The sequence below is a fragment of the Diceros bicornis genome, chromosome 6, assembly GCF_020826845.1.
Source record: "Diceros bicornis minor isolate mBicDic1 chromosome 6, mDicBic1.mat.cur, whole genome shotgun sequence".
Classification (NCBI taxonomy): Eukaryota; Metazoa; Chordata; class Mammalia; order Perissodactyla; family Rhinocerotidae; genus Diceros; species Diceros bicornis.
Window position 1 is genome coordinate 78,378,310 of NC_080745.1, and position 20,358 is coordinate 78,398,667.

The 20,358-nt window shown below is 38.5% G+C and overlaps 1 protein-coding gene across 3 annotated transcripts in view; it reads left to right on the forward strand.

The window, feature by feature from the left end:
* The first annotated feature begins 2,260 nt into the window (after positions 1–2,260).
* ATRNL1 (attractin like 1) overlaps positions 2,261–20,358 on the forward strand; it is a 739,265-nt gene continuing 721,167 nt past the window's right edge. For 2 of the 3 annotated variants that reach the window (XM_058544074.1, XM_058544075.1), the window contains exon 1: positions 2,261–2,915. In XM_058544074.1, coding sequence (XP_058400057.1) covers positions 2,620–2,915 — 296 coding nt within the window. In that variant the 5' untranslated portion in view covers positions 2,261–2,619. The remainder of the gene's footprint in view (positions 2,916–20,358) is intronic. The other variant, XM_058544076.1, reaches the window with a different exon arrangement.

A 20,358-nucleotide genomic window follows, 5' to 3' on the forward strand; every position in this document is an offset into this window, starting at 1 on the left:
GCATGAGGAGAAGAATGAAGAAGGCAGCAGAGATTGATTGTTCATGTATGGCTAATACTAGAAGGAGTTCTTCTGGATTTTATAGTCATGGAAATTAAAAGGTCTGATCCAGAACCATATCCTCCTTTTGTTTCTTGGAGAATGTTCTCTCCTTCTTCCCCCATCCCAAGTAGTCTCTAAGAGTCATTCTGATAATGAAAAGATGAGAAAGGAAGAAAGGGCTGTCCTACTTTTTAGGTTTAAAGATGACCTTTTTGGGGCCAGCCTGGTGGCGCAAGCGGTTAATTGCGCGCGCTCCGCTGTGGCAGCCTGAGGTTCGCCCGTTCGGATCCCGGGCGTGCACTGATGCACCGCCTGGCAAGCCATGCTGTGGCAGCCTCCCATATAAAGTGGAGGAAGATAGGCACAGATGTTAGCTCAGGGTCAGTCTTCCTCAGCAAAAAAAAAAAAAAAAAAAAAAAAAGAAGAGGATTGGCAGATGTTAGCACAGGGTTGATCTTCCTCACACACACAAAAAAGATGACATTTTTGGTACTGATATTATGGGAGAATTGTGATTTGTTTTGTTATGTAAATGAAAATCATGGTTTTCCTTTTTCTTTTTTACTTTCAAAGTAGCCATCTCTTTCTGGACATTTGTTTTCCTCCTTAAGTCACTGCTGAGGTATTTGCAAACCAAGCCAACACTTACATTTTATTCACCAAAGTAGAACAAAGCATCTGCTAATAGAAACAGCCTGGTAAATAGTGGAAAAAGCATGCAAGTCAGAGGACTTGTGTTTAAACCTCGGTTCATTACTTATCCTAACCTGCCATTGACAAATCTGTCCACCTTTTTGAGTCACTCTACCCTCATCTACAAAATAGGGTTAATGGAGGATTTCATTTGCAAAGTGGGGATAACAGAGATTAAAAGAGATGACATGGGTACATTATGCCCCAAATAAACATGAGTTGAATCTTAACAATATTATGACTGTATGGTTACAACTAAAACTTTCTCTCCTTTTGCTGTCAGAAATGCCTTTGGTAGATTGCAAATTCATACTGCCTGGTCTTCTTTGGTGTGGATCCAGTAACATTGCTGTAACTCGAGTGTACATGGCTGCAATTTGTGTTCACCTTCCTTTCTCAAGGGTTCAAGTAGCCTGTTTAGAGAAGGCACAAAAGTACAAAGCGAAAATTTCAGCATATGCCATCAAATCTTGACAAGTCATCTAAAGGAGGAAAGACTGCCGCTGAGGAAGGAAAACGGCTCTTTTCAGGGCATCATTTAGGCTCTTCTAAAAAAAGCCCCGATGTGGCAATATTTTTGAAGGCAGAATATTGTCCCAGATGGAGAAGGAAACACTGACAAGCAGAAAAGGAGATACCTGGGGTTCCGAGGCAGCGTCGGAAAGGCGGGCGCGCCGCGGGGCTCGCAGCTCTTTGTTGGGGGCGGGGGAGTCATTCTTTCCGTGGAAGAAAGAGCTCCACCTCGGAGAGGTCCCTCCGCGGAAACGGCTGCACGACCCTCGCAGTTCCTAACCCCCGCCCCTCCCAGTTCTTGCGGACCCCACAACGTGGTCGGACTGCGGTGCCTTTAAGACTTTTGCTGCTGCACATGCTCAGCTCTTTGTGTGTTGCTGGAGTTTTTCTCTTTTAAGAAAAAAGGAAATAAGCAGGAGGATGGCGCGGAGGAAGGGGAAAGAGCTGGGGAAAAAGCGCTGCACTTTTGCAGCTGTAGACGGCGGACGGGAAGGGCTTCTTTGCTGAAGCTGCGAAGCGGATCCCGATCTGATCTTTCGTTTGGGGGGGCTCAGGAGGCGCGTGGTGCGCGTGGGGTCGGGTTCCCCGACGCGCCGAGGGGAAGGGCACCGGGGACACGCGGGCCACACCTGGGGGGCCAGCCTCTCCTCTGCACGCGGGCCAGGCGGGGTGGACGCGCGCGGGGGAGTCCCTGGTCTGTGTCAGGGCGGGGCGAGACCACGGCGCGAGGTCTGCGGGGGGGAGCGTGGGCACGCGCGAGTTGGGGGAGGCAGCCCAGCGCACCGCAGGCTCCAGTAGCAGCCGTGGCGGCGGTCTAGCGGCATGCGAGAGAAAATGGCTGCTGGGGGGCCGCCGGCCGCCGGCCGGGCGCTGCGAGGCTGACCCCCGCTTCCCGAATCCCCTCTCCCGCGTTGGGCGCGCCCACCTCGGGGCTCCCGCTGGCCCCCGCCCTCCCGGGCGCGCGGGGCTGTGAGCCGAGGTAGTTGGCGCGAGCGGCGGGCGAGGCGGGGCCGCGCGCGGGGTCCCCTCCCCCCCACGCGCAGGTCCCCTCCGGAGCGCCCCGCGCAGCCTGCGCCGCCCGCTCCCCGCCTCCGGCCGGGCCCCGGGCGCCGCGGCAGTGGGTCGGCCCGCTGAGGACAAGGTCAGCAGTCGGAGAGGCGATGCTCGAGTGCGACTGGAGAGAGCCGAGCGGAGGCGACAGCGATTGGGATCTGTCCCTCCTGACTGGGCAGCGGGAGTGGGGCAGGCGCCTGTGAGGAGGAGGAGAAGCGGCGGCGGCGGCCCGGTTTTTTCCGGCCGGCTTTCCCCTCAGGAACATCCCTGTCCGCGCCCGCGAGCGCAGCCCCTCCCCGGGCAGGGGCGCCGGGGAAGATGGAGCCGGGGGGCCGGGCCCGCACTGGCCCCCCGCAGCCCGCGGCCCCGGGACTGTGGAGGGCTCGGCCGGCGGGCGGCGGCGGCAGCGGGGGCGCCTCCTCCTGGCTGCTGGACGGGAACAGCTGGCTGCTGTGCTATGGCTTCCTCTACCTGGCGCTCTACGCGCAGGTGTCCCAGTCCAAGCCGTGCGAGAGGACCAGCTCCTGCTTCTCGGGCCGCTGTGTCAACTCCACCTGCCTCTGCGACCCGGGCTGGGTGGGGGACCAGTGCCAGCACTGCCAGGGCAGGTTCAAGTAAGTGTCTTCGCCGGACCCCGAACCTCAGCCCTGCCCCGCACCGGTCGCGGTCTTGCCCCCGACCCCCGCGGCCTCGGGTCCCCGGGCCTGGAGCGACCCGCAGCGCGTGGCGGGAGCGGTGGGAGCGGGGCCCGCGCTGCCCCTCCAGCCCGCGCGCCTCGGGGAGCGGCCCCGCGCGGAGCACTGACCGCCGTGGAAGCGAAGCCTTTCCCGATGGTCCAGAGGTCCGCAGCGACTTCTGGGGTCCCTGCTCATCAACAACATTTCCACACTCAGTTACGGTGCCAAACACCATTTTGTTAGGACACTGTTTTTTAATCAAAAATTATGCAAGTAACTCATGAAACACTTGCGCATTGTGATAAAATTCAAACAATACAGAAGTGTAAAGGTTAAAAGGTATGGTCTACTAGTACTGGTCTACCAGTACCTTCCTCTTTCCCATCCTCCTCTTCTCCCTAGAGGCAGCCACAGTTGACATTTTCAGTTTATTTAGCAATAATAGTGATCATAAGTAGAGTTTATGATGGGCTTACTATGTGCCAAACACCGTTCTAAGCGCCTTCCGTGGATTATCTCATTTGTTCCTCACAACAACTCTGTGAGTTACTAGAATTGTTTTACTGGATTTACAGAGAGAAACCGAGGCGATGAATTTAAGCAATTTGCCCAAGATTACACAGTAGTAAGGGCCGAGTCATGATTACAAATCAGCCAGCTTAACTCTAGAATGTTTCCTTTTTCCGATATACTATGTGGAATTTGCCAGGACACTGGAATTGAGAAAAACAAGAGTGACTTTGGGTTAGATAAAAGGATGAAATACCCGGACTTGTTAATGTGGTGAAGATAATGGATTTTTCTAACTGGTTATTTCACCATCAGCTGTTATGTGGGAGCATCACTTTGGTTTTTCTGAAGCTTAAGGCCCTAAGGAGTTTGCTTTACAACAGTAAAGAGACTTTCCCCCTATTGGTTGATGTTTTTTGCGTTCCTGCCAGATATGAAAAGAAATGGGTGAATGTGGGGGAGCAGCTAATAAGATAGTTGAGGCGTTTGGGATAGCCATCTGACAACTTGCGGGTAATAGTCCTTAAGTTCTTAGTCTTCTAGATAACTTTGGTATGAAGTTTGCTGGCTGGTTTCTGGCTCTGAAATTACGCTATGTAGATTACTTATATTTTTTGTCAGGATGATAGCAAAATCTGAGTGAAATGTCTCTTGGGCTCTAAGGCCAATGTAGGGTTATGGTTCACCTTATTAATATAGGAAAATTTCTTGCTAGTTTTAAACACAGCATATTTTGCTTTTTTTTTTTTTTAACTTGCTGGTTAAAACAATGCCTCATAAAACTCATTGTAAAAATGTATTCTTTTATATGGCACTTTTTAATTTTAGGTAGATCCTACTATTTAAAATAATTTGCAGCAGGTTTTTGGAAGTGAAATCCCAAAATGATGTTTTCTGAAATTCATTTGCAGCAATTGGTTGAAATGTTTTCATATTTTCTCAAATTAATATAGTACTGTAGTTTTTAAAATACATTTTTTTAAAATTTGGGAGAGGTGCTAATTAAAAGTTTTAGAAAGTGTTTCAAGATGAGGAAAGGTATCTTATTGAATTGTGCTTGTTAGTAGCCTTTTTTACTTAAGTATTCTTCAACTTTTGCTGTCACAATAGCAGCCAGCCTCTTTACCTAGCAAGAGAGAATTTTGAACATAACATACTGGCAGCCAACAGTGAAGAAAACCCCATCCATTTTTTACATCTTTTATACATAAATAGGAAGATTACCTGATTTATATATATTTTAGGGATATTGACCTTTGTGTGGGTGGATCCGCACCATTTGTCTAAAGAGGACAAAAGTTGCTGCAGTCCTGAGATGCTTCTCCCTACGTTTTATAGTAGTGGATCTTGAACGTTAATCAGCTAGATCAGCAGGCTGTGACCTCACTAGCAGATGTTGTCCCAGTTTGTAGGAATGATCAAAGATCAAGTTAAAACTAGCTTAAGTAACATAGAGAAATGGTGTTCATAAACATAAGACATTAGTGAGTAAAAGAGGAATAGCTTTTTTTAAATATAGATATAGTTAAATAACAATAAACCCTGAACTAATCGTTGAATATTCGTCGTTTCCATGGCAGCTTTTATTTCCTATGATTCATTGTACTCTATTGGTAAGTAGTTTTTCATTTCTCTGTGGAATACAAGCTATTAATTAGAGTAAATATAGCTGGTACAACTCTGTTTTGTTATGTATACTCTTAGGGGTAAAGAAAATGTGCTGTTTAATGTTAAAGGGAAGAATCAATTTAGAAGAAAAGAATTTTTCCTGGTAAAGTACATGCTAAGCTAAGAAAGGTTTATTTGCGGATGGTGGCTTATTTTATCCAGCATCTGAAGTAATAACACAGTGGGAAAGACTTTAACTGGAAATTCTCACTTCATTAATTATCTTGAAAATCTTTTACTAAACTGAAGGATAGCAACTTAACAACAGACATCAAAAGTGATCAATCTTGGTAAGCAGGTGTCAAAATTAATTGGCTGGTTCCATGGTAACTTAGCTTTTTTTCTACTATAGGGATTTCACTAGGGAATAAGAATATTCTTCAAATGCTTCCTTAGAATGGAAGATTGGTGGTTGGGGGAGAAATGCAGAAGCAAATATGGTATCAAAAGTGGTACTTCAGTTCTCTTGGTATTGATTCCAGTCTTTTATCTGTTTCCAATTGAAAAGAATAAAACACTCAGAATTACAAGCCATTCCTTGCATAGGTAAAACAGAATGAACACTGATCTTCAGGTAAAGCCAGGCTGAAAGACTTAGGACTGAGAATCAGAAAGGATAGTGCCATTTGAAATATAATAATTAAGGATATGATATATGCTAATTTGAATTATATTTACTTGAGTGGCTTAGTATAACATTAGGCTAGAAAACACTTTGCTATAAACTACTTGAATGAATGACATTCTCTTTTAGAAGATAGTTCTTAAGAATTATTTTTGTAGAGTAGTTGAGATTTATGTTTATATAAATTTATATTTTGTCTGAACTTAGACATTTTCTTGCTAGTGTGACTTAGGAACCTATGACTTCTAATTTCTCTTAAGGTAAACCAAGTAACCTAAACTAATGCTCTGAGATTGGAAAATATCTCATATTGTGAATATTTTATAAATGTAAATTTATTATTAAAACACATTTATGAAAATATTTTCCTAAAATCATCTATTAACTCTTTTTTATTTTTTTTAAAGATTTTATTTATTCATTTTTTTTCCCCCCCAAAGCCCCAGTAGATAGTTGTATGTCATAGGTTCACATCCTTCTAGTTGCTGTACGTGGGACTCGGCCCCTGGTTGGACGGAGAAGTGGTGCCTCGGGGCGTGCCCGGGATCCGGACCTGGGCCGCCAGCATCAGAGCGCGCGCACTTAACCGCCAAGCCACAGAGCCGGCCCATGTATTAACTCTTATATGTTCAAGGATATAGATTTTTTTTAACCTGTTAGGTTAGTCAGATAGGGATACTGAATTTTACACATTTATTATGGAAGTATTCTATTTCTAGTGACAGGAAAATGAAGATGTAATATCAGGAACGAGGTTGCTATTGTAAACAAAAAGGGACAGGGTTAATTAAATATGTGAATATTTTTCCTAAGCTACTATTAAAAAAAAATGTGTGTATGTATACACACACACACGTATATTTGGAATTCTTTTTATTAATAGTAGGGAAACTATCAGTAACTATAAAGTTAAATTGAATGTTCCCTGTCCTCAAGTCTTCTTTTTTTTTTTTGTGAGGAGATCAGCCCTGAGTTAACATCCGCCAATCCTCCTCTTTTTTTTTTTTTTGCTGAGGAAGACGGCCCTGGGCTAACATCAGTGCCCATCTTCACTTTATATGGGACGCCGCCACAGCATGGCTTACCAAGCAGTGCGTCGGTGCGCGCCCGGGATCCGAACCAGCGAACCCCGGGCTGCCGCAGCGGAGCGCGCCCACTTAACCGCTTGCGCCACTGGGCGGGCCGCCGCAGCGGAGCGCGCGCACTTAACCGCTTGCGCCACCGGGCCGGCCCCCTCAAGTCTTCTTTATTTCAAACTAATTTATACCCATGTTTTCTTTTTTTTTTTTTACATTATTAAACCATATAATCACACAGTAGCAATTTAAAATAATTTAAATTGAGTGTTTCTAAGATCCTAAATTGATAAAGTAAGTTGCTTGTAGTGGCATGGTTTTCAAGACCATGTGTCTGGTGATTTGGCTCCCTTAGCAGATTAGACTCACCCCTCCTTTTTGTTTGCACTGGTCTTTTAAAGTTCCTTGAAAGTGTCACATTCCTTTTGGCCTCAGGAAATTTCACACATGCTGTTACTTCTCTCTGAACCCTCTTTGCTGTCTGGTCTTTGCTTGGCTGATTATCAAACATCCTTCAAATCTTAGTTTGTACTAGTAACTAAAGGAGACTTTTTTGACTCCTCAGACTGCATTACTCCTTATTATATATTCTACAGCACTATTTTTCCTTTTTAATCCTTTCAAAATGAATTATTTAATTACAATTGTAATTTTTCCTTTAAATTATTTTTAAGAGCTTTATTGAGGTATAATTGACATGCAATAAGCTGTACAATTTAAAAAGTTTTGACATATGTATACACCTCTGAAACTGTCACCATAATCAAGATCATAAAAATATCTATCACACCCAAAAGTTCCATGTGCCCCTTGGTAATCCCCCCCATTCCTTCCTGCTGCCTCTCCCTGTCCCCAGGCAACTACTAATCTGCTTTCTGTCACTATAGATTTGTTGGCATTTTCTAGAATTTCATATAAGGGGAATCATACATTGTGTACTCCTTTTTGTCTGGCTTCTTTCATACAGTGTATTTAATTTGAGATTCATTAATCGTGTATCAGAAGTTTATTCTTTTTAATTCCTGAATAGTAGTGTAATGTATGGGTATGCGACAATTTATCATTCATCTAGTGATGGGCATTTGGGTTGTTTACAATTTTTGGCTATTCGGTATAAAGCTCCTCTGAAGTTTTATGTAGGTGTCTTTGTATGGACATATGCTTTCATTTCTCTTGGGTAAATACCTAAGAGTGGAATGGGTGGATCATATGGTGGATATATGTTAAACTTTTTAACAAAATGACGGACTATAGTTGTATCATTTCCATTCCCACCAGCAGTGTATGAATGTTCTAGTTAATTTACATCCTTGCCAACATTTGGTATGGTCAGTCTTTTAAATTTTAGCGATTCTGATAGGTATATAGTGGTATCTCACTGTGGTTTTAATTTGCGTTTCCCTAATGACTAATGGTGTTTAGCATCTTGTCATGTGAGGTGTCTGTTCAAATCTTTTGCACATTTTTTAAATTGTTTTTTTCTTTCTTACTGATTTTGATGAGTTCTTTACATATTCTGGATACTAGTTCCTTATCAGATACATCATTTGCAAATATTTTCTCCCAGGCCGGGGGTTGTCTTTTCATTCCCTTGATAATGTTTTCAAAGAAAAGAAGTTTTAAATTTGATGAATTCCAGTTTATCATTTTTTTCTTTTATGGATTGTGCTTTTGGTGTTATGTCTAAGAAACCTTTGTCTAAACCAAAAATTCTTTGATTTTTTTGCCTAGAACTTTTGTAGTTTTAGAATTTACATTTAGGTTTATAGTCTATTTTGAGTTAATTTCTGCATATGGTGAAAAGTATGGAACTCAATTCATTTTTTTTGTGTATGGATATTCAGTTGTTCCAGGACCATTTGTTGAAAGGATAGCCTTTCTCTGCTAAAATAGTTTTACACCTTTGTTCATATATATATTTTTTTTGTGTGAGGAAGATCAGCCCTGAGCTAACATCCATGCTAATCCTCCTCTTTTTGCTGAGGAAGACCGGCTTTGAGCTAACATCCACTGCCAATCCTCCTCCTTTTTTTTTTTTTCCCCAAAGCCCCAGTAGATAGTTGTATGTCATAGTTGCAGGTCCTTTTAGTTGCTGTATGTGGGACACGGCCTCAGCATGATGAGAGAAGCGGTGCGTTGGCGTGCGCCTGGGATCCGAACCCGGGCCGCTGGTAGCGGAGCGCGCGCACTTAACCACTAAGCCACGGGGCCGGTCCAAACCATTTGTTCATATATTTGTGTGTCTTATTTTTGGACTCTACTCTGTGCCATTGATCTCTTAGTCTATTTGTACGTCAAGACAACAATGTCTTGATTATTGTAGCTTTATAAGTCTTGAATTCAGGAAGTGTGAGTCTTTCAATTTTGTTCTTTTCCAGTTATTTTGACTACTCTAAGTCCTTTGCGTTTCCATATGAATTTCGGAATCAGTTTGTCAATTTCTACACGAAAGCCTGCTGGGACTTTATTTGGGATTGTGTTGAATCTCTAGATCAATTTGGGGGACAGTTGGTAGCTTATCCATATTGAGTTTTATGATCCATGAACATGGTATATCTCCCCATTTATTTAGGTCTTCTTTAGTCTCTCAGCAATATTTTAAAATTTTCAGTGAATAGTTCTTAAAACTCTTTTGTCAGATTTTTCCCTAAGTATTTAATATATTTTGATGCTATTGTAAATGTGTGTTTTTTTTAGTTTCAGTTTCTGATTGTTTGTTGCTATTATATGGAAATACCACTAATTTTTTTTTTTTTTTTTTTTTTTGTGAGGAGATCAGCCCTGAGCTAACATCTGCCAATCCTCCTTTTTTTTTTTTTTTGCTGAGGAAGACGGCCCTGGGCTAACATGGGTGCCCATCTTCCTCCACTTTATATGGGACGCCGCCACAGCATGGCTTACCAAGCAGTGCGTCGGTGCGCGCCCGGGATCCGAACCAGCAAACCCCGGGCCGCCGCAGCGGAGCGCGCGCACTTAACCGCTTGCGCCACCGGGCCAGCCCCGAAATACCACTAATTTTTGTATGTTGATTTTGTATCCTTCAATCTTGCTAAACTCACTTATTGTAGTAGATGTTTGTAGATTCCTTACGATTTCCTATATAGTTGATTATGTTGTCTGCAAATAAAGATACCTTTACTCCTTTCTTTGCAATCTGGATGCCTTTTATTTCTTTTTCTTGTCTTATTTCACTGGCTAGAACTTCCTTTACAATGATATATAGAGTTGGTGAGAGTGGTCAACCATGTCTTGTTCCTGATTTAGGGGGAAAATATTCAATCTGTAACCATTAAGTAGGATGTTATCTGTAATTTTTTTGTAAATCCCTTTTACCACATTGAGGAAGTTCCTTTCTATTCCTAGTTTGCTGAGAGTTTTTGTTAGAAATGAATATTGGATTATGTTAAATACTTTTTCTGCATTTGTTGAGATGATCATATTATTTTTCTTTTTAAGTTTCTTAATATGATGAATTACATTGCTTAATTTTTGAAGATTAAACCAACTTTACATTCCTGAGATGAACTGCATCTGAATTGATACAGTTTCCTCTTTAAGTATTGTTTGGATTTGACTTTTTAGATTTTATTTAGAGTTTTTATATATATGTTCATGAAGGCTATTGGTCTGTACTTTTCTTGTAATATCTTTGTCTGACTTTAGAGTCAGGGTAATGCTGGCCTCATAGAATGAGCTGGGACCTTCCTGTTCAATTTGCTGGAAGAGTTGTGTAGAGTTGGCATTATTTCTTCAATATATGTTTGTAGAATCCACCAGTGAAACTCTTGAGGCCTGGAGTTTTCTTTAATTCCAAATTCAATTTATTTAATATAAATCCAATTTATTTAATATATATAACTACAGGTTCAATTTATTTAATATATATTGGGCTATATGACTAGAATCCATTAAAATTTATTGGCCAGAATATTGTCTGTCTTTGTAAATATTGCTTGTACATGTGAAAAGAATGTGTGTTATGCTATTGATGCATAGAGTGTTCTGTAAATTTCAATTAGGTCAACTTGGTTGATAGTTTCATTGAAGTTTTCTAAAAACTTTCCAGTTTTCTGTCTATTTCTATCAGTTATTGAGACAGAAGTATTGAAATCTTCAATTATAATTTTGTATTTGTCTGTTTCTCTCCACAGTCTTATCTGTTTTTGCTTCATATATTTTGAACCTCTGTTATTAGGTGCATACATTTTGTATTATATCTTCTTGATAAATTGATCCCTTTTACATTATGCAATGACCATTTGTTGAACAGACTATCTTTTTTTCATTGATTTCTTTGCACCTTTGTTGAAAATCAGTTGGATATCTCTATCTCTATAACTATTTCTTGACTCTATTCTGTTCCATTGATCCATGTGTCTGTCTTTTTGGAATTCTATTTCCGTTTTGGCTACTGTATCTTTATAGTAAGTCTTAAAATTAGATAGTGAGATTCCTCCAAGTCTATTTCTATTTTTGGAAATTCATTTGGTTATTCTAGTTCATCTGCCTTTACACATAAATTTTAGAATCAGTTTGTCAATTTCTAAAAACAAACAAAAAAATAATCCTGCTAGGATTTTGATTGAGATTGTGTTGACTCAAGAGATCATGTTGGGAAGAATTGACATCTAGACAATCCATAGTTGATCTAGTCCATCAACATGATATATTTCTTCATTTATTTAGATTTTCATTGGTTTCTTGCATCAGTGTTTTGTAGTTATCAGGTACAGGTCCTGCATATATTTTGTTAGATTTATACCTAAATAGTTTATGTTCTTTGATGCAATTGTAATTGGTAGTGTTTCTTTTAATTTCAATTTCCAGTTGTTCATTTTCATTAAATGGAAATACAGTTGATTTTTGTATATTGACCTTGTATCTTGCAATGTTGCTAAACCACTTAGTTTCAGTAGTTTTTTTTGTAGATTCCTTGGGATTTTCTACATAGACAATCATATTGTCTCTGAATAGAGATGGTTTACTTCTTCCTTTCCAATTATAAGCCCTTTATTTTTCTTCTTGCTCTATTGTACTGGTTAGGACTTTCAGCCTGGTGTTGAAGAAGAGAATAAGAGTGTGTAATTTGGCTTTGTTCCCAATCTTAGGTGGAAAACATTCAGTCTTTAAACCTTAAGTATCGTGTTAGCTGCAGGCTTTTTTGTAAATGCCCTTTATTAAGTTAAGGAAGTTACCTACTCTTCCTAATTTTGAGAGTTTATCTTGTATAGATGTTGAATTTTTATCACATTTTTTCTGTATCTATTGAGATAGTCATTTGGTTTTTCTTCTTTAGTTTGTTGATATTAGTGAATTAAATTGATTGATTTTCAAAATGTTTAATCAGCCTTACATTCCTGGGATAAACCCCACTTGGTCATAATATGTTATACTTTTTATATATTGCTGGATTTGATTTGTTAATATTTTGTTGAGGATTTTTGCTTCTGTGTTCATGTGAGATATTGCTCTGTAATTTTATTTTCTTGTAATGTCTTTGGTTTTCTTATCATGGTAATGCTAGCCTTATAAAATTAGTTAGGAAGTGATCCCTCTTCTTCTGTTTTCTGGAAGATTTTATGTAGAATTGGTATTACTTTTTTCTTAAATGTTTGGTAAAATTTATGAGTGATGACATCTGGGCCTGGCATTTTCTTTGTGATAAGGCTTGCAACTATGAATTCAATTTCTTTAGTTGATATAGGGATATTCATTTTATCTATTTGTTTTTGAGTGAGTTTTAGTAGATTGTGCTTTACAGAGAATTGGTCCATTTCATCTGAGTTTTCAAATTTGTGGGCATAAACTTGTTTGTAATATTCCCTTATTATCCTTTTAAAGTCTGTGGGGTCTTTAGTGATATTTCTTCTTCCATTTCTTATATTGGTAGTTTACATTTTCTTTCTTCTTGCTTAGTCTGGCTAGATGTTCTTAATGTCATTGATCTTTTCAGAGAATATGTGTTTGGCTTAATTGATTCTCGCTATTTTTTCTTTTGTTGTTGTTGTTTTCAGTTTCATTGCTTCCTCCTTTCTTTGATTTTAATTTGTTTTTCTCATTGTCGTTTTTTAAGATGAAAAGCTTAGATCATTAATTTTAGATGTTTCTTTCTTTCTAAGAAGAGCGTTTTAATGCTATCCATGTTCTTCTAAGCACCGCTTTAGCTGTATCTCACATATTTTAATATGTAGTACTTTCATTTGTATTCGGTTCAACGCACTTTCTAATTTTCCTTGAGACATTCTCTTTGGCTTACGTAGAACTGTTTCTTTTAATTTCCAAATATTTGGGGATTTACCAGAGATTTTTCTGTTTACTTATTTCTAGTTAAATTCCATTATGTTCAAAGAACATACCTTGTATGATTCCAGTTCTTATAAATTTGTTAAGACTTGGTTTTGGACAAAATATGGTGTATTGTGAATATTACATTTGCATGTGAAAGAATGTGTATTCTGCTGTTGAGTGGAGAGTTATAGAATGTGAAGTAGGTCAGGTTGGTTGTTGGTGTTGTTCAGATCTTCTCTATCCTACTGATACTCGGTCTACTTGTTCTGTGGATTACTGAGAGAGGAGCCTTGAAGTCTCCAACTGTAATTATGGATTTATCTGTTTGTGTCCTTTCACTTTTATCAGTTTTCCATCTTGTATTTTGAAGCTTTTTTGGTAGGTGCATATACGATTAGAATTGTATCTTTTTGGTGAACTGACCCATTCATTATAATATAATTTTATCCCTCTTTTTCTTTGGTAATTGTTTTTGCTTTGAAATCTATGTTGATATTAATAGCCGCTCTAGCTTTTTTCTGATTATTGTTTGCATGATGTTTCTTTTTTGACTCGGAAAGAATTGTGTGTGTGTGTTTGTATGTGTGTGTGTGTATGTGTGTGTATATATATTTAAGCCATTATAATAATTTGTCTTTTTATTATTTTATTGGGACTATTTACATGTAATGTATTTGGATATTTTTTAGCATTCCATTTTAATTTTCTATTGGCCCTTGGGGTATATGTCTTTGTATTATTTTTTAGTGGCTATGCTAGTGTGTTAGTGATTACAGTATGCATAGGTAACTTTTTATAGTCTATTTGGAGTTAACAATATATTACTTGAGGTAAAATTAAGGAGTTTGGGAACTGGATAGATGCATTTATCCTTCTCCACTGACCTTTGCTATAATTGTCATATGTATCGCATCTCCATGTATGGCAAACCCCATCAGATAAAGTTATAAATTTTCTTCCAACAATCATGCATATCATAAAGAACGTACAAGGGAAGAATAGTCTTTTATATTTTCTCAGCTATCTGCTCTTTCTTTTGCTCTTTGTTTTTCTCTCAAGATATAAATTTCCTCCTAGGGTCATTTCCCTTTAGTCTGAACCACCTTCTTTTGCATTTCTTTTTGAGCATGACTACTGCTGATGTATTTTCATAGTTTTCCTTGATCTGAGAAGATCTTTATTTTGCCTTCTTTACTGAAGGATATTTTTGCAAGCATAGAATTCTAGGTTGACAATTCTTTTCTTTTCAGCATTTTAAAGATGTTGTTTGACTTTCTTCTGGCCTCCATGGTTTCTGATGGGAAATTTGCAGTCATTCTAATTGTTTATCTCCTATATATAATGTCATTTTTCTCTAGCTGCTGTCAAGATTTTTCTGCATCTTTTGTTTTCAGCAGTTCAGATTATGATGTATCTGGATGTAGCTTTTTTGAATTTACCCTGGTTAGGGTTTGCTGAGTTTCTTGAATTTGCATTTATGTCTTTCACCAAATATGGGATTTTTGGTTTTTTTTTGGTGAGAAAGTTTAGCCCTGAGCTAACATCCATGCCCATCTTCCTCTATTTTATATGTGGGACACCTGCCACAGCATGGCTTGATAACCGGTATGTAGGTCCATATCCAGGATCCGAGCCTGTGAATGAACCCTGGGCTGCCGCAGTGGAGTGTATGAACTTATTAACCACTACGCCACCAGGCCAGCCCCTGGGATTTTGTTTTTAACCATTGTTTTGTCAAATATGTTTTTCTGCACCAGTCTTTTTCTCCTTTCCTTCTGGGACTTCAGTGACATTAGTGTTAGGTTTTTGATTTAGCACCACAGGTCCTTAAGGCTCTGTTCTTTTTATTCAATATTTTATCTTTCTTCAGATTGTATAATTTCTATTGAACTATCATCAACTTCACTGACTGTTGTATCCGTCATCTCCATTTTACTTTTGAACCCATCCAGTCATTTCTTAATTTAAGATGTCTTTTTTCAGTCCTAACATTTCTGTTTTGTTCTTTTTTTTGCTTTGTATTTCTCTGTTGACATCTTCTCACTTTTCATTTCATTTAAGTGTCTTTACCTTTGCCTCATGGAGTCTAGTTATAATAGTTAACATCTTTATCTGATGATTACAATTTCTGAATCTTCTCAGGATTGACATCCATTGATTATCTTTTCCCCTGAGAATTGGTTACATTTTTCTAGTTCTTTGTATGTTAAGTGATTTTGGATTTATTCTGGACATTATGAATGTTATGTTGTGTAGGTTCTGGGTCCTGTTATCCTTTGAAGAATGTTGATTTATCTATCTATCTATTTATTTATTTTTATTTAGTAGGCAACTAACCAGTTCAGTTCAAGTAGCAAATTCTCTGTCTTGCTTTCTGGTTCTAATCTCAGTTCCATTTTCAAAGCCTTTGGATCTGAATGCACACATGCCACTGAGAGATTAGTCTGAGACTTGTGGGATGTTTGTAAATTTTAACTCAGTTCTCAAAACTTTTGTTAAGCTACTTTTAGGTCTGTCACACACATGAGCAGCTCAGATTGAGAATTAGGATATTTCCATCTTCAATTCTTTCTTCCTTGGGATTCCCCCCATACTCTTTGGCTTGCAGGGGCACCTTTTCCCAGTTATTCTTGCTGGAAAGACAGAGTTTCTCTTAAGAGTTCATCTGTACATGCATGTGCTGCTGCCATTCTCTCAAGGTTTGCCATCCTTTCCATCTCCATGGCCATTGTCTAGTAAAGTCCTAAATTTTTTCTTTCTTGGATCGTTGCAGTAGCCCTTTAATGATCTCTCTGCTTCTGTTTTTTGCCTTGCTGATTTATCCTTTATTGCTACCAGAGTTTGCTTTATAGAACACGAATCTGATCATATCTCTCCATTGCCCAAGAACTGAAGTATTTAAGGCAGTGATCTCCAGGTTTCTGATGAGGAATCTGTTGTCATTCAAATTGTTGTTCTCCTCTAGGTAATGTGTCATTTTCCTCTGGCTTTCTTTCTTTTTTTTCTCTTTGGTTTTCAGAAATTTGATTATGATGTGTCTGGGTGTAGAATTCTTTGAGTTTATCTTATTTGTTATTTGTTCAGCTTCTTGCTCTGTAGATGTATATTTCTTTTAAAATTTGCATAATTTTCTATTACCATTTCTTCAAATATTTCTTCAATTCCACATTCTTTCTTCTCTCCTTCTGTGACTCCAATGACACAAATGTTAGACCTTTTGTTATTGACTTTTAGGTCACTAAGGCTCTGTTCATTTCCTTCAGTCTGTTTTTTTTCTATTCATATTGGATGATTTTTATTTATTTATCTCTATGTTCACTGATTCTTTCCTCTATCTTCTCCATTCTATTGGGCCCATCTTGTGAGTTTCTATAAAAAGTTTCATTTATTATATTTTTAATTTCATTCTTCTTTATGTCTTCTCTTCCTTTACTGAAACTTTTATTTTTATATTTGTTTTAAAAGTACCTGCAGCTGCTTGTTGGGCCATTTTTCTGATAGCTACTTTAAGATTCTTGACAGTTTATTCCAGCATCTTTGTCATATCAGTGAGGGTACCTGCTGATTACCTTTTCTCAAATGAGGTGAGATTTTCTTGTTTCTTGGTATGGCAAGTAATTTTGGATTGTATCCTGGATATTTTGAGTGTTGTCCGTGAGACTCTGGTTTTTATTTAAATATTCTGTTTTGGGAGGCAGTCAACTTGTTTTGGTTCAGCATACATGACCTTCACTTTTTTAATAAAACCCTTGTTGAGTTATAATTTACATACCATAATATTCACCTTTTTAAAGTGTACGATTCAATGGTCTTTAGTATATTTAGAGAGTGGTGCAACCATTACTATTATCTAATTTTAGAACTTTTTCATCACCCTATAAAGAAACCCTGTACCCGTTAGCAGACACTCCCCATTTTTCCCCTGCCCACCAACTCCACTAATCTGGGAAATCACCAATTTACTTTCTCTGTGAATTTCTCTGTTATAGATGTTTCATATAAATAGAATCATACACTATGTGGTCTTTTGTCATTGGCTTCTTTCACTTAGCATATTTTCAGGTTTCCTTCATGTTGTAGCATGTATCAGTACTTCGTTCCTTTTTTATTACTGAATAATATTCCATGGTATGGCTAGTCCACATTTTGTTAATCCAGTCATCAGTTTTTGGACATTTGAGTTGTTTTTACCTTTTGACTATTATGAATAATGCTGCTACGAACTTTTGTGTACAAGTTTTTGTGTGGACATATGCTTTCATTTCTCTTGCGTATATACTTAGGAGTGTGCCAGCTCACTGTTGTGCTGAGATTTGAATGCAAATTTAGTTTCCAAAGCCTTGGCTGTACTATTCTGCTCTTGCCTGCTTGTCTGATACCCAGAGACCATTCTGAAACGCAGATGGTATTCTATACTGTAGTTCAGTTCTAAAAGTTTTTTCTCTGTTGATTCTGATCAGTTTCACATATGGGCTGCCTGAGGATGTGCCCAGGACTTCATACACAGATTTAAAGGATTGCCTTTTCACCTTCCTCATGTTTGTAATCTCTTTCCATTCTCTACTTGGGAGGATGAAGGGTGCTGATTCTGCTGGCATTTGCTTAGTGCAGGGCAGAGATGGTCCACCCCACAGTCTCTGCAGCTGCTGTACCCCCAGTGACGAAGGGCAGGGGTGCTACTGCTTTACTGATATTTGCTTAGTACAGAGCAGGAATGGTGGAAGGGTCTCACCCAGTAGGGAGGGGGATATACTTATTAATTTTATAGGTAAAATATAAGCATTTAAAAAATAAAAACACTGTGTAAATTAGAAACTTTCAAATTGATTCTCTATGTCTCTTATAAAAAAATAGAAAATTCAAGAGCATTTTCCATGTTTTGATGTATTAAGTTTAATGCCAGGCTTCATTTATACTTTTTTGACAATATGATTATGCTAATAATAAATTTTTTCTAGAAAATATAATTTATTATTCTGTTTCATCTAAGACTAATATTAATAGCATTAAAAGTAGCATTTCCAAACTTAAATTATGAGTTTGTTTGTTTTTTTTTGTGAGGAAGATCAGCTCTCAACTAACATCCATGCCAATCCTCCTCTTTTTGCTGAGTAAGACCAGCCCTGAGCTAACATCTATTGCCAGTCTTCCTCCTTTTTTTCCCCTTTTTCTCCCCAAAGCCCCAGTAGATAGTTGTGTGTTGTAGTTGCACATCCTGCTAGTTGCTGTATGTGGGATGCCGCCTCAGCACGGCCAGACAAGCGGTGTGTCGGTGCGCGCCCGGGATCCGAACCGGGGCTGCTAGCAGCGGAGCGTGCACACTTAACCGCTAAGCCACGGGGCCGGCCCCAAATTATGAGTTTAGAGGAGAAGTAGTATATGCGGTGGAAAAAGCTTTTACATGTAGTACCTTTTTTATTGTTGATGAAGATCCTGTGGGTAGGTATTGTTATTCTTGTTTTCAGTGGGAATAGAGGATAAAAGACCTGAAGCAATTATTTATGCAAAGTCTGACAGCTATTAAGTGACAGATGAGTTGCCAAATCATATCTGTCTGGTTCTTTTTCCATATCAAGCTATCTTTTGCTCTTCAATAAGAAGGTTCTCCTTAGTTATAAACTCTTAGTCTTCTGAATTTCCAGATAGCGTAGATATTACTTAAGATCGTGAGTTCTGGTACCAAACTGATGGAGGTTTGAGATCTCTTTCGGCCAATCTGCCATGAACTTTACATGGATTTGCTTTGCTGCTTTACTGAACACTTGATAAGTTTTATCTCATTACTTTTTTAAAACAATCTTATAAATAAGTATTACTGTTATGACTGTTTTACACAACGAAACTGAGGCTTAGGGAGGTTGAGTAACATATTCATTAAGTGACCAAGCTGATTCTTGTAGCTCTTCTAAAGTTCTGCCTGTTTCTTTCAGTTTCTCAGTCATGTCTTTTTCATTCTTCAGTGAAAAGAGATTATTGTTCTGCAGAGTTCTTACTTGTCCTTTATAAAGTTAATAAGAATGGGTGCATTTTATAGTACACAAAGATACCAAAAGAAAAATCTAAGCTTATGAAACACTTCTCTATGATGTAGCAATATTTTATCTCTGAGCTTTTTGATTATTTGAATGTATATTATAACCAGAGTCTTTAATGTCAGGTTCCTGGATGGGCTGTGAGTGATTGGTGAATCCTCAGACTAGTATACAAATATTATTTATATGAATTTTTCTAGGCAGGGGGGTATAGCTTTTACAAGATTCTCATCCATGTAAATTTTAGGATTCTTTGTTCTATTTCTGTGAAAAATGTCATTGGAACTTTGATAGGGGTTGCATTGAATCTGTAGATTGCTTTAGAAAGTATGGACATTTTTAACTATGTTAATTCTTCCAATCCAAGAGCATGGAACATCTTCCCATTTCTTTGTGTCTTCTCCAATTTCTTTCAACCAGGTTTTATAGTTTTCAGTGTACAGGTCTTTTACCTCTTTGGTTAAATTTATTCCTAGGTATTTTATTCTTTTTGTTGCAATTGTAAATGGGATTGTATTCTTAATTTCTCTTTCTGCTACTTTGTTGTTAGTCTATAGAAATGCAACTGATTTTTGTGTGTTGATTTTGTATCCTGAAACTTTACTGTATTCATTTATTGTTTCTAAAAGTTTTTTGGTGAATTCTTTAGGGTTTTCTATTTATAAAATCATATCATCTGCAAATAGTGACAGTTTCACTTCTTCCTTTCCAATTTGGATGCCTTTTATTTCTTTTTCCTGGCTGATTGCTCTGACTAGGACTTCCAATACTATGTTAAATAAGAGTGGTGAAAGTGGGCATCATTGTCTGGTTCCTGTTCTTAGATAGCTGTCAGTGTTTCTCCCTTGAGTATGATATTAGCTGTGGGTTTGTCATATATGTCCTTTATTATGTTGAGATACTTTCCTTCTGTATCCATTTTATTCAGAGTTTTTATCATAAATGGATGCTGTATCTTGTCAAATGCTTTCTCTGCATCTATTGAAACGATCATATAATTTTTATTCTTCATTTTGTTAATGTGGTGTATCACGATTGATTTATGGATGTTGAACCATCCCTGCATCCCTGGAGTAAATCCCACTTGATCATGGTATATGATCTTTTAAATGTATTGTTGTATTTGATTTGCTACTATCTCGTTGAGGATTTTTGCATCGATGTTCGTCAGTGATATTGGC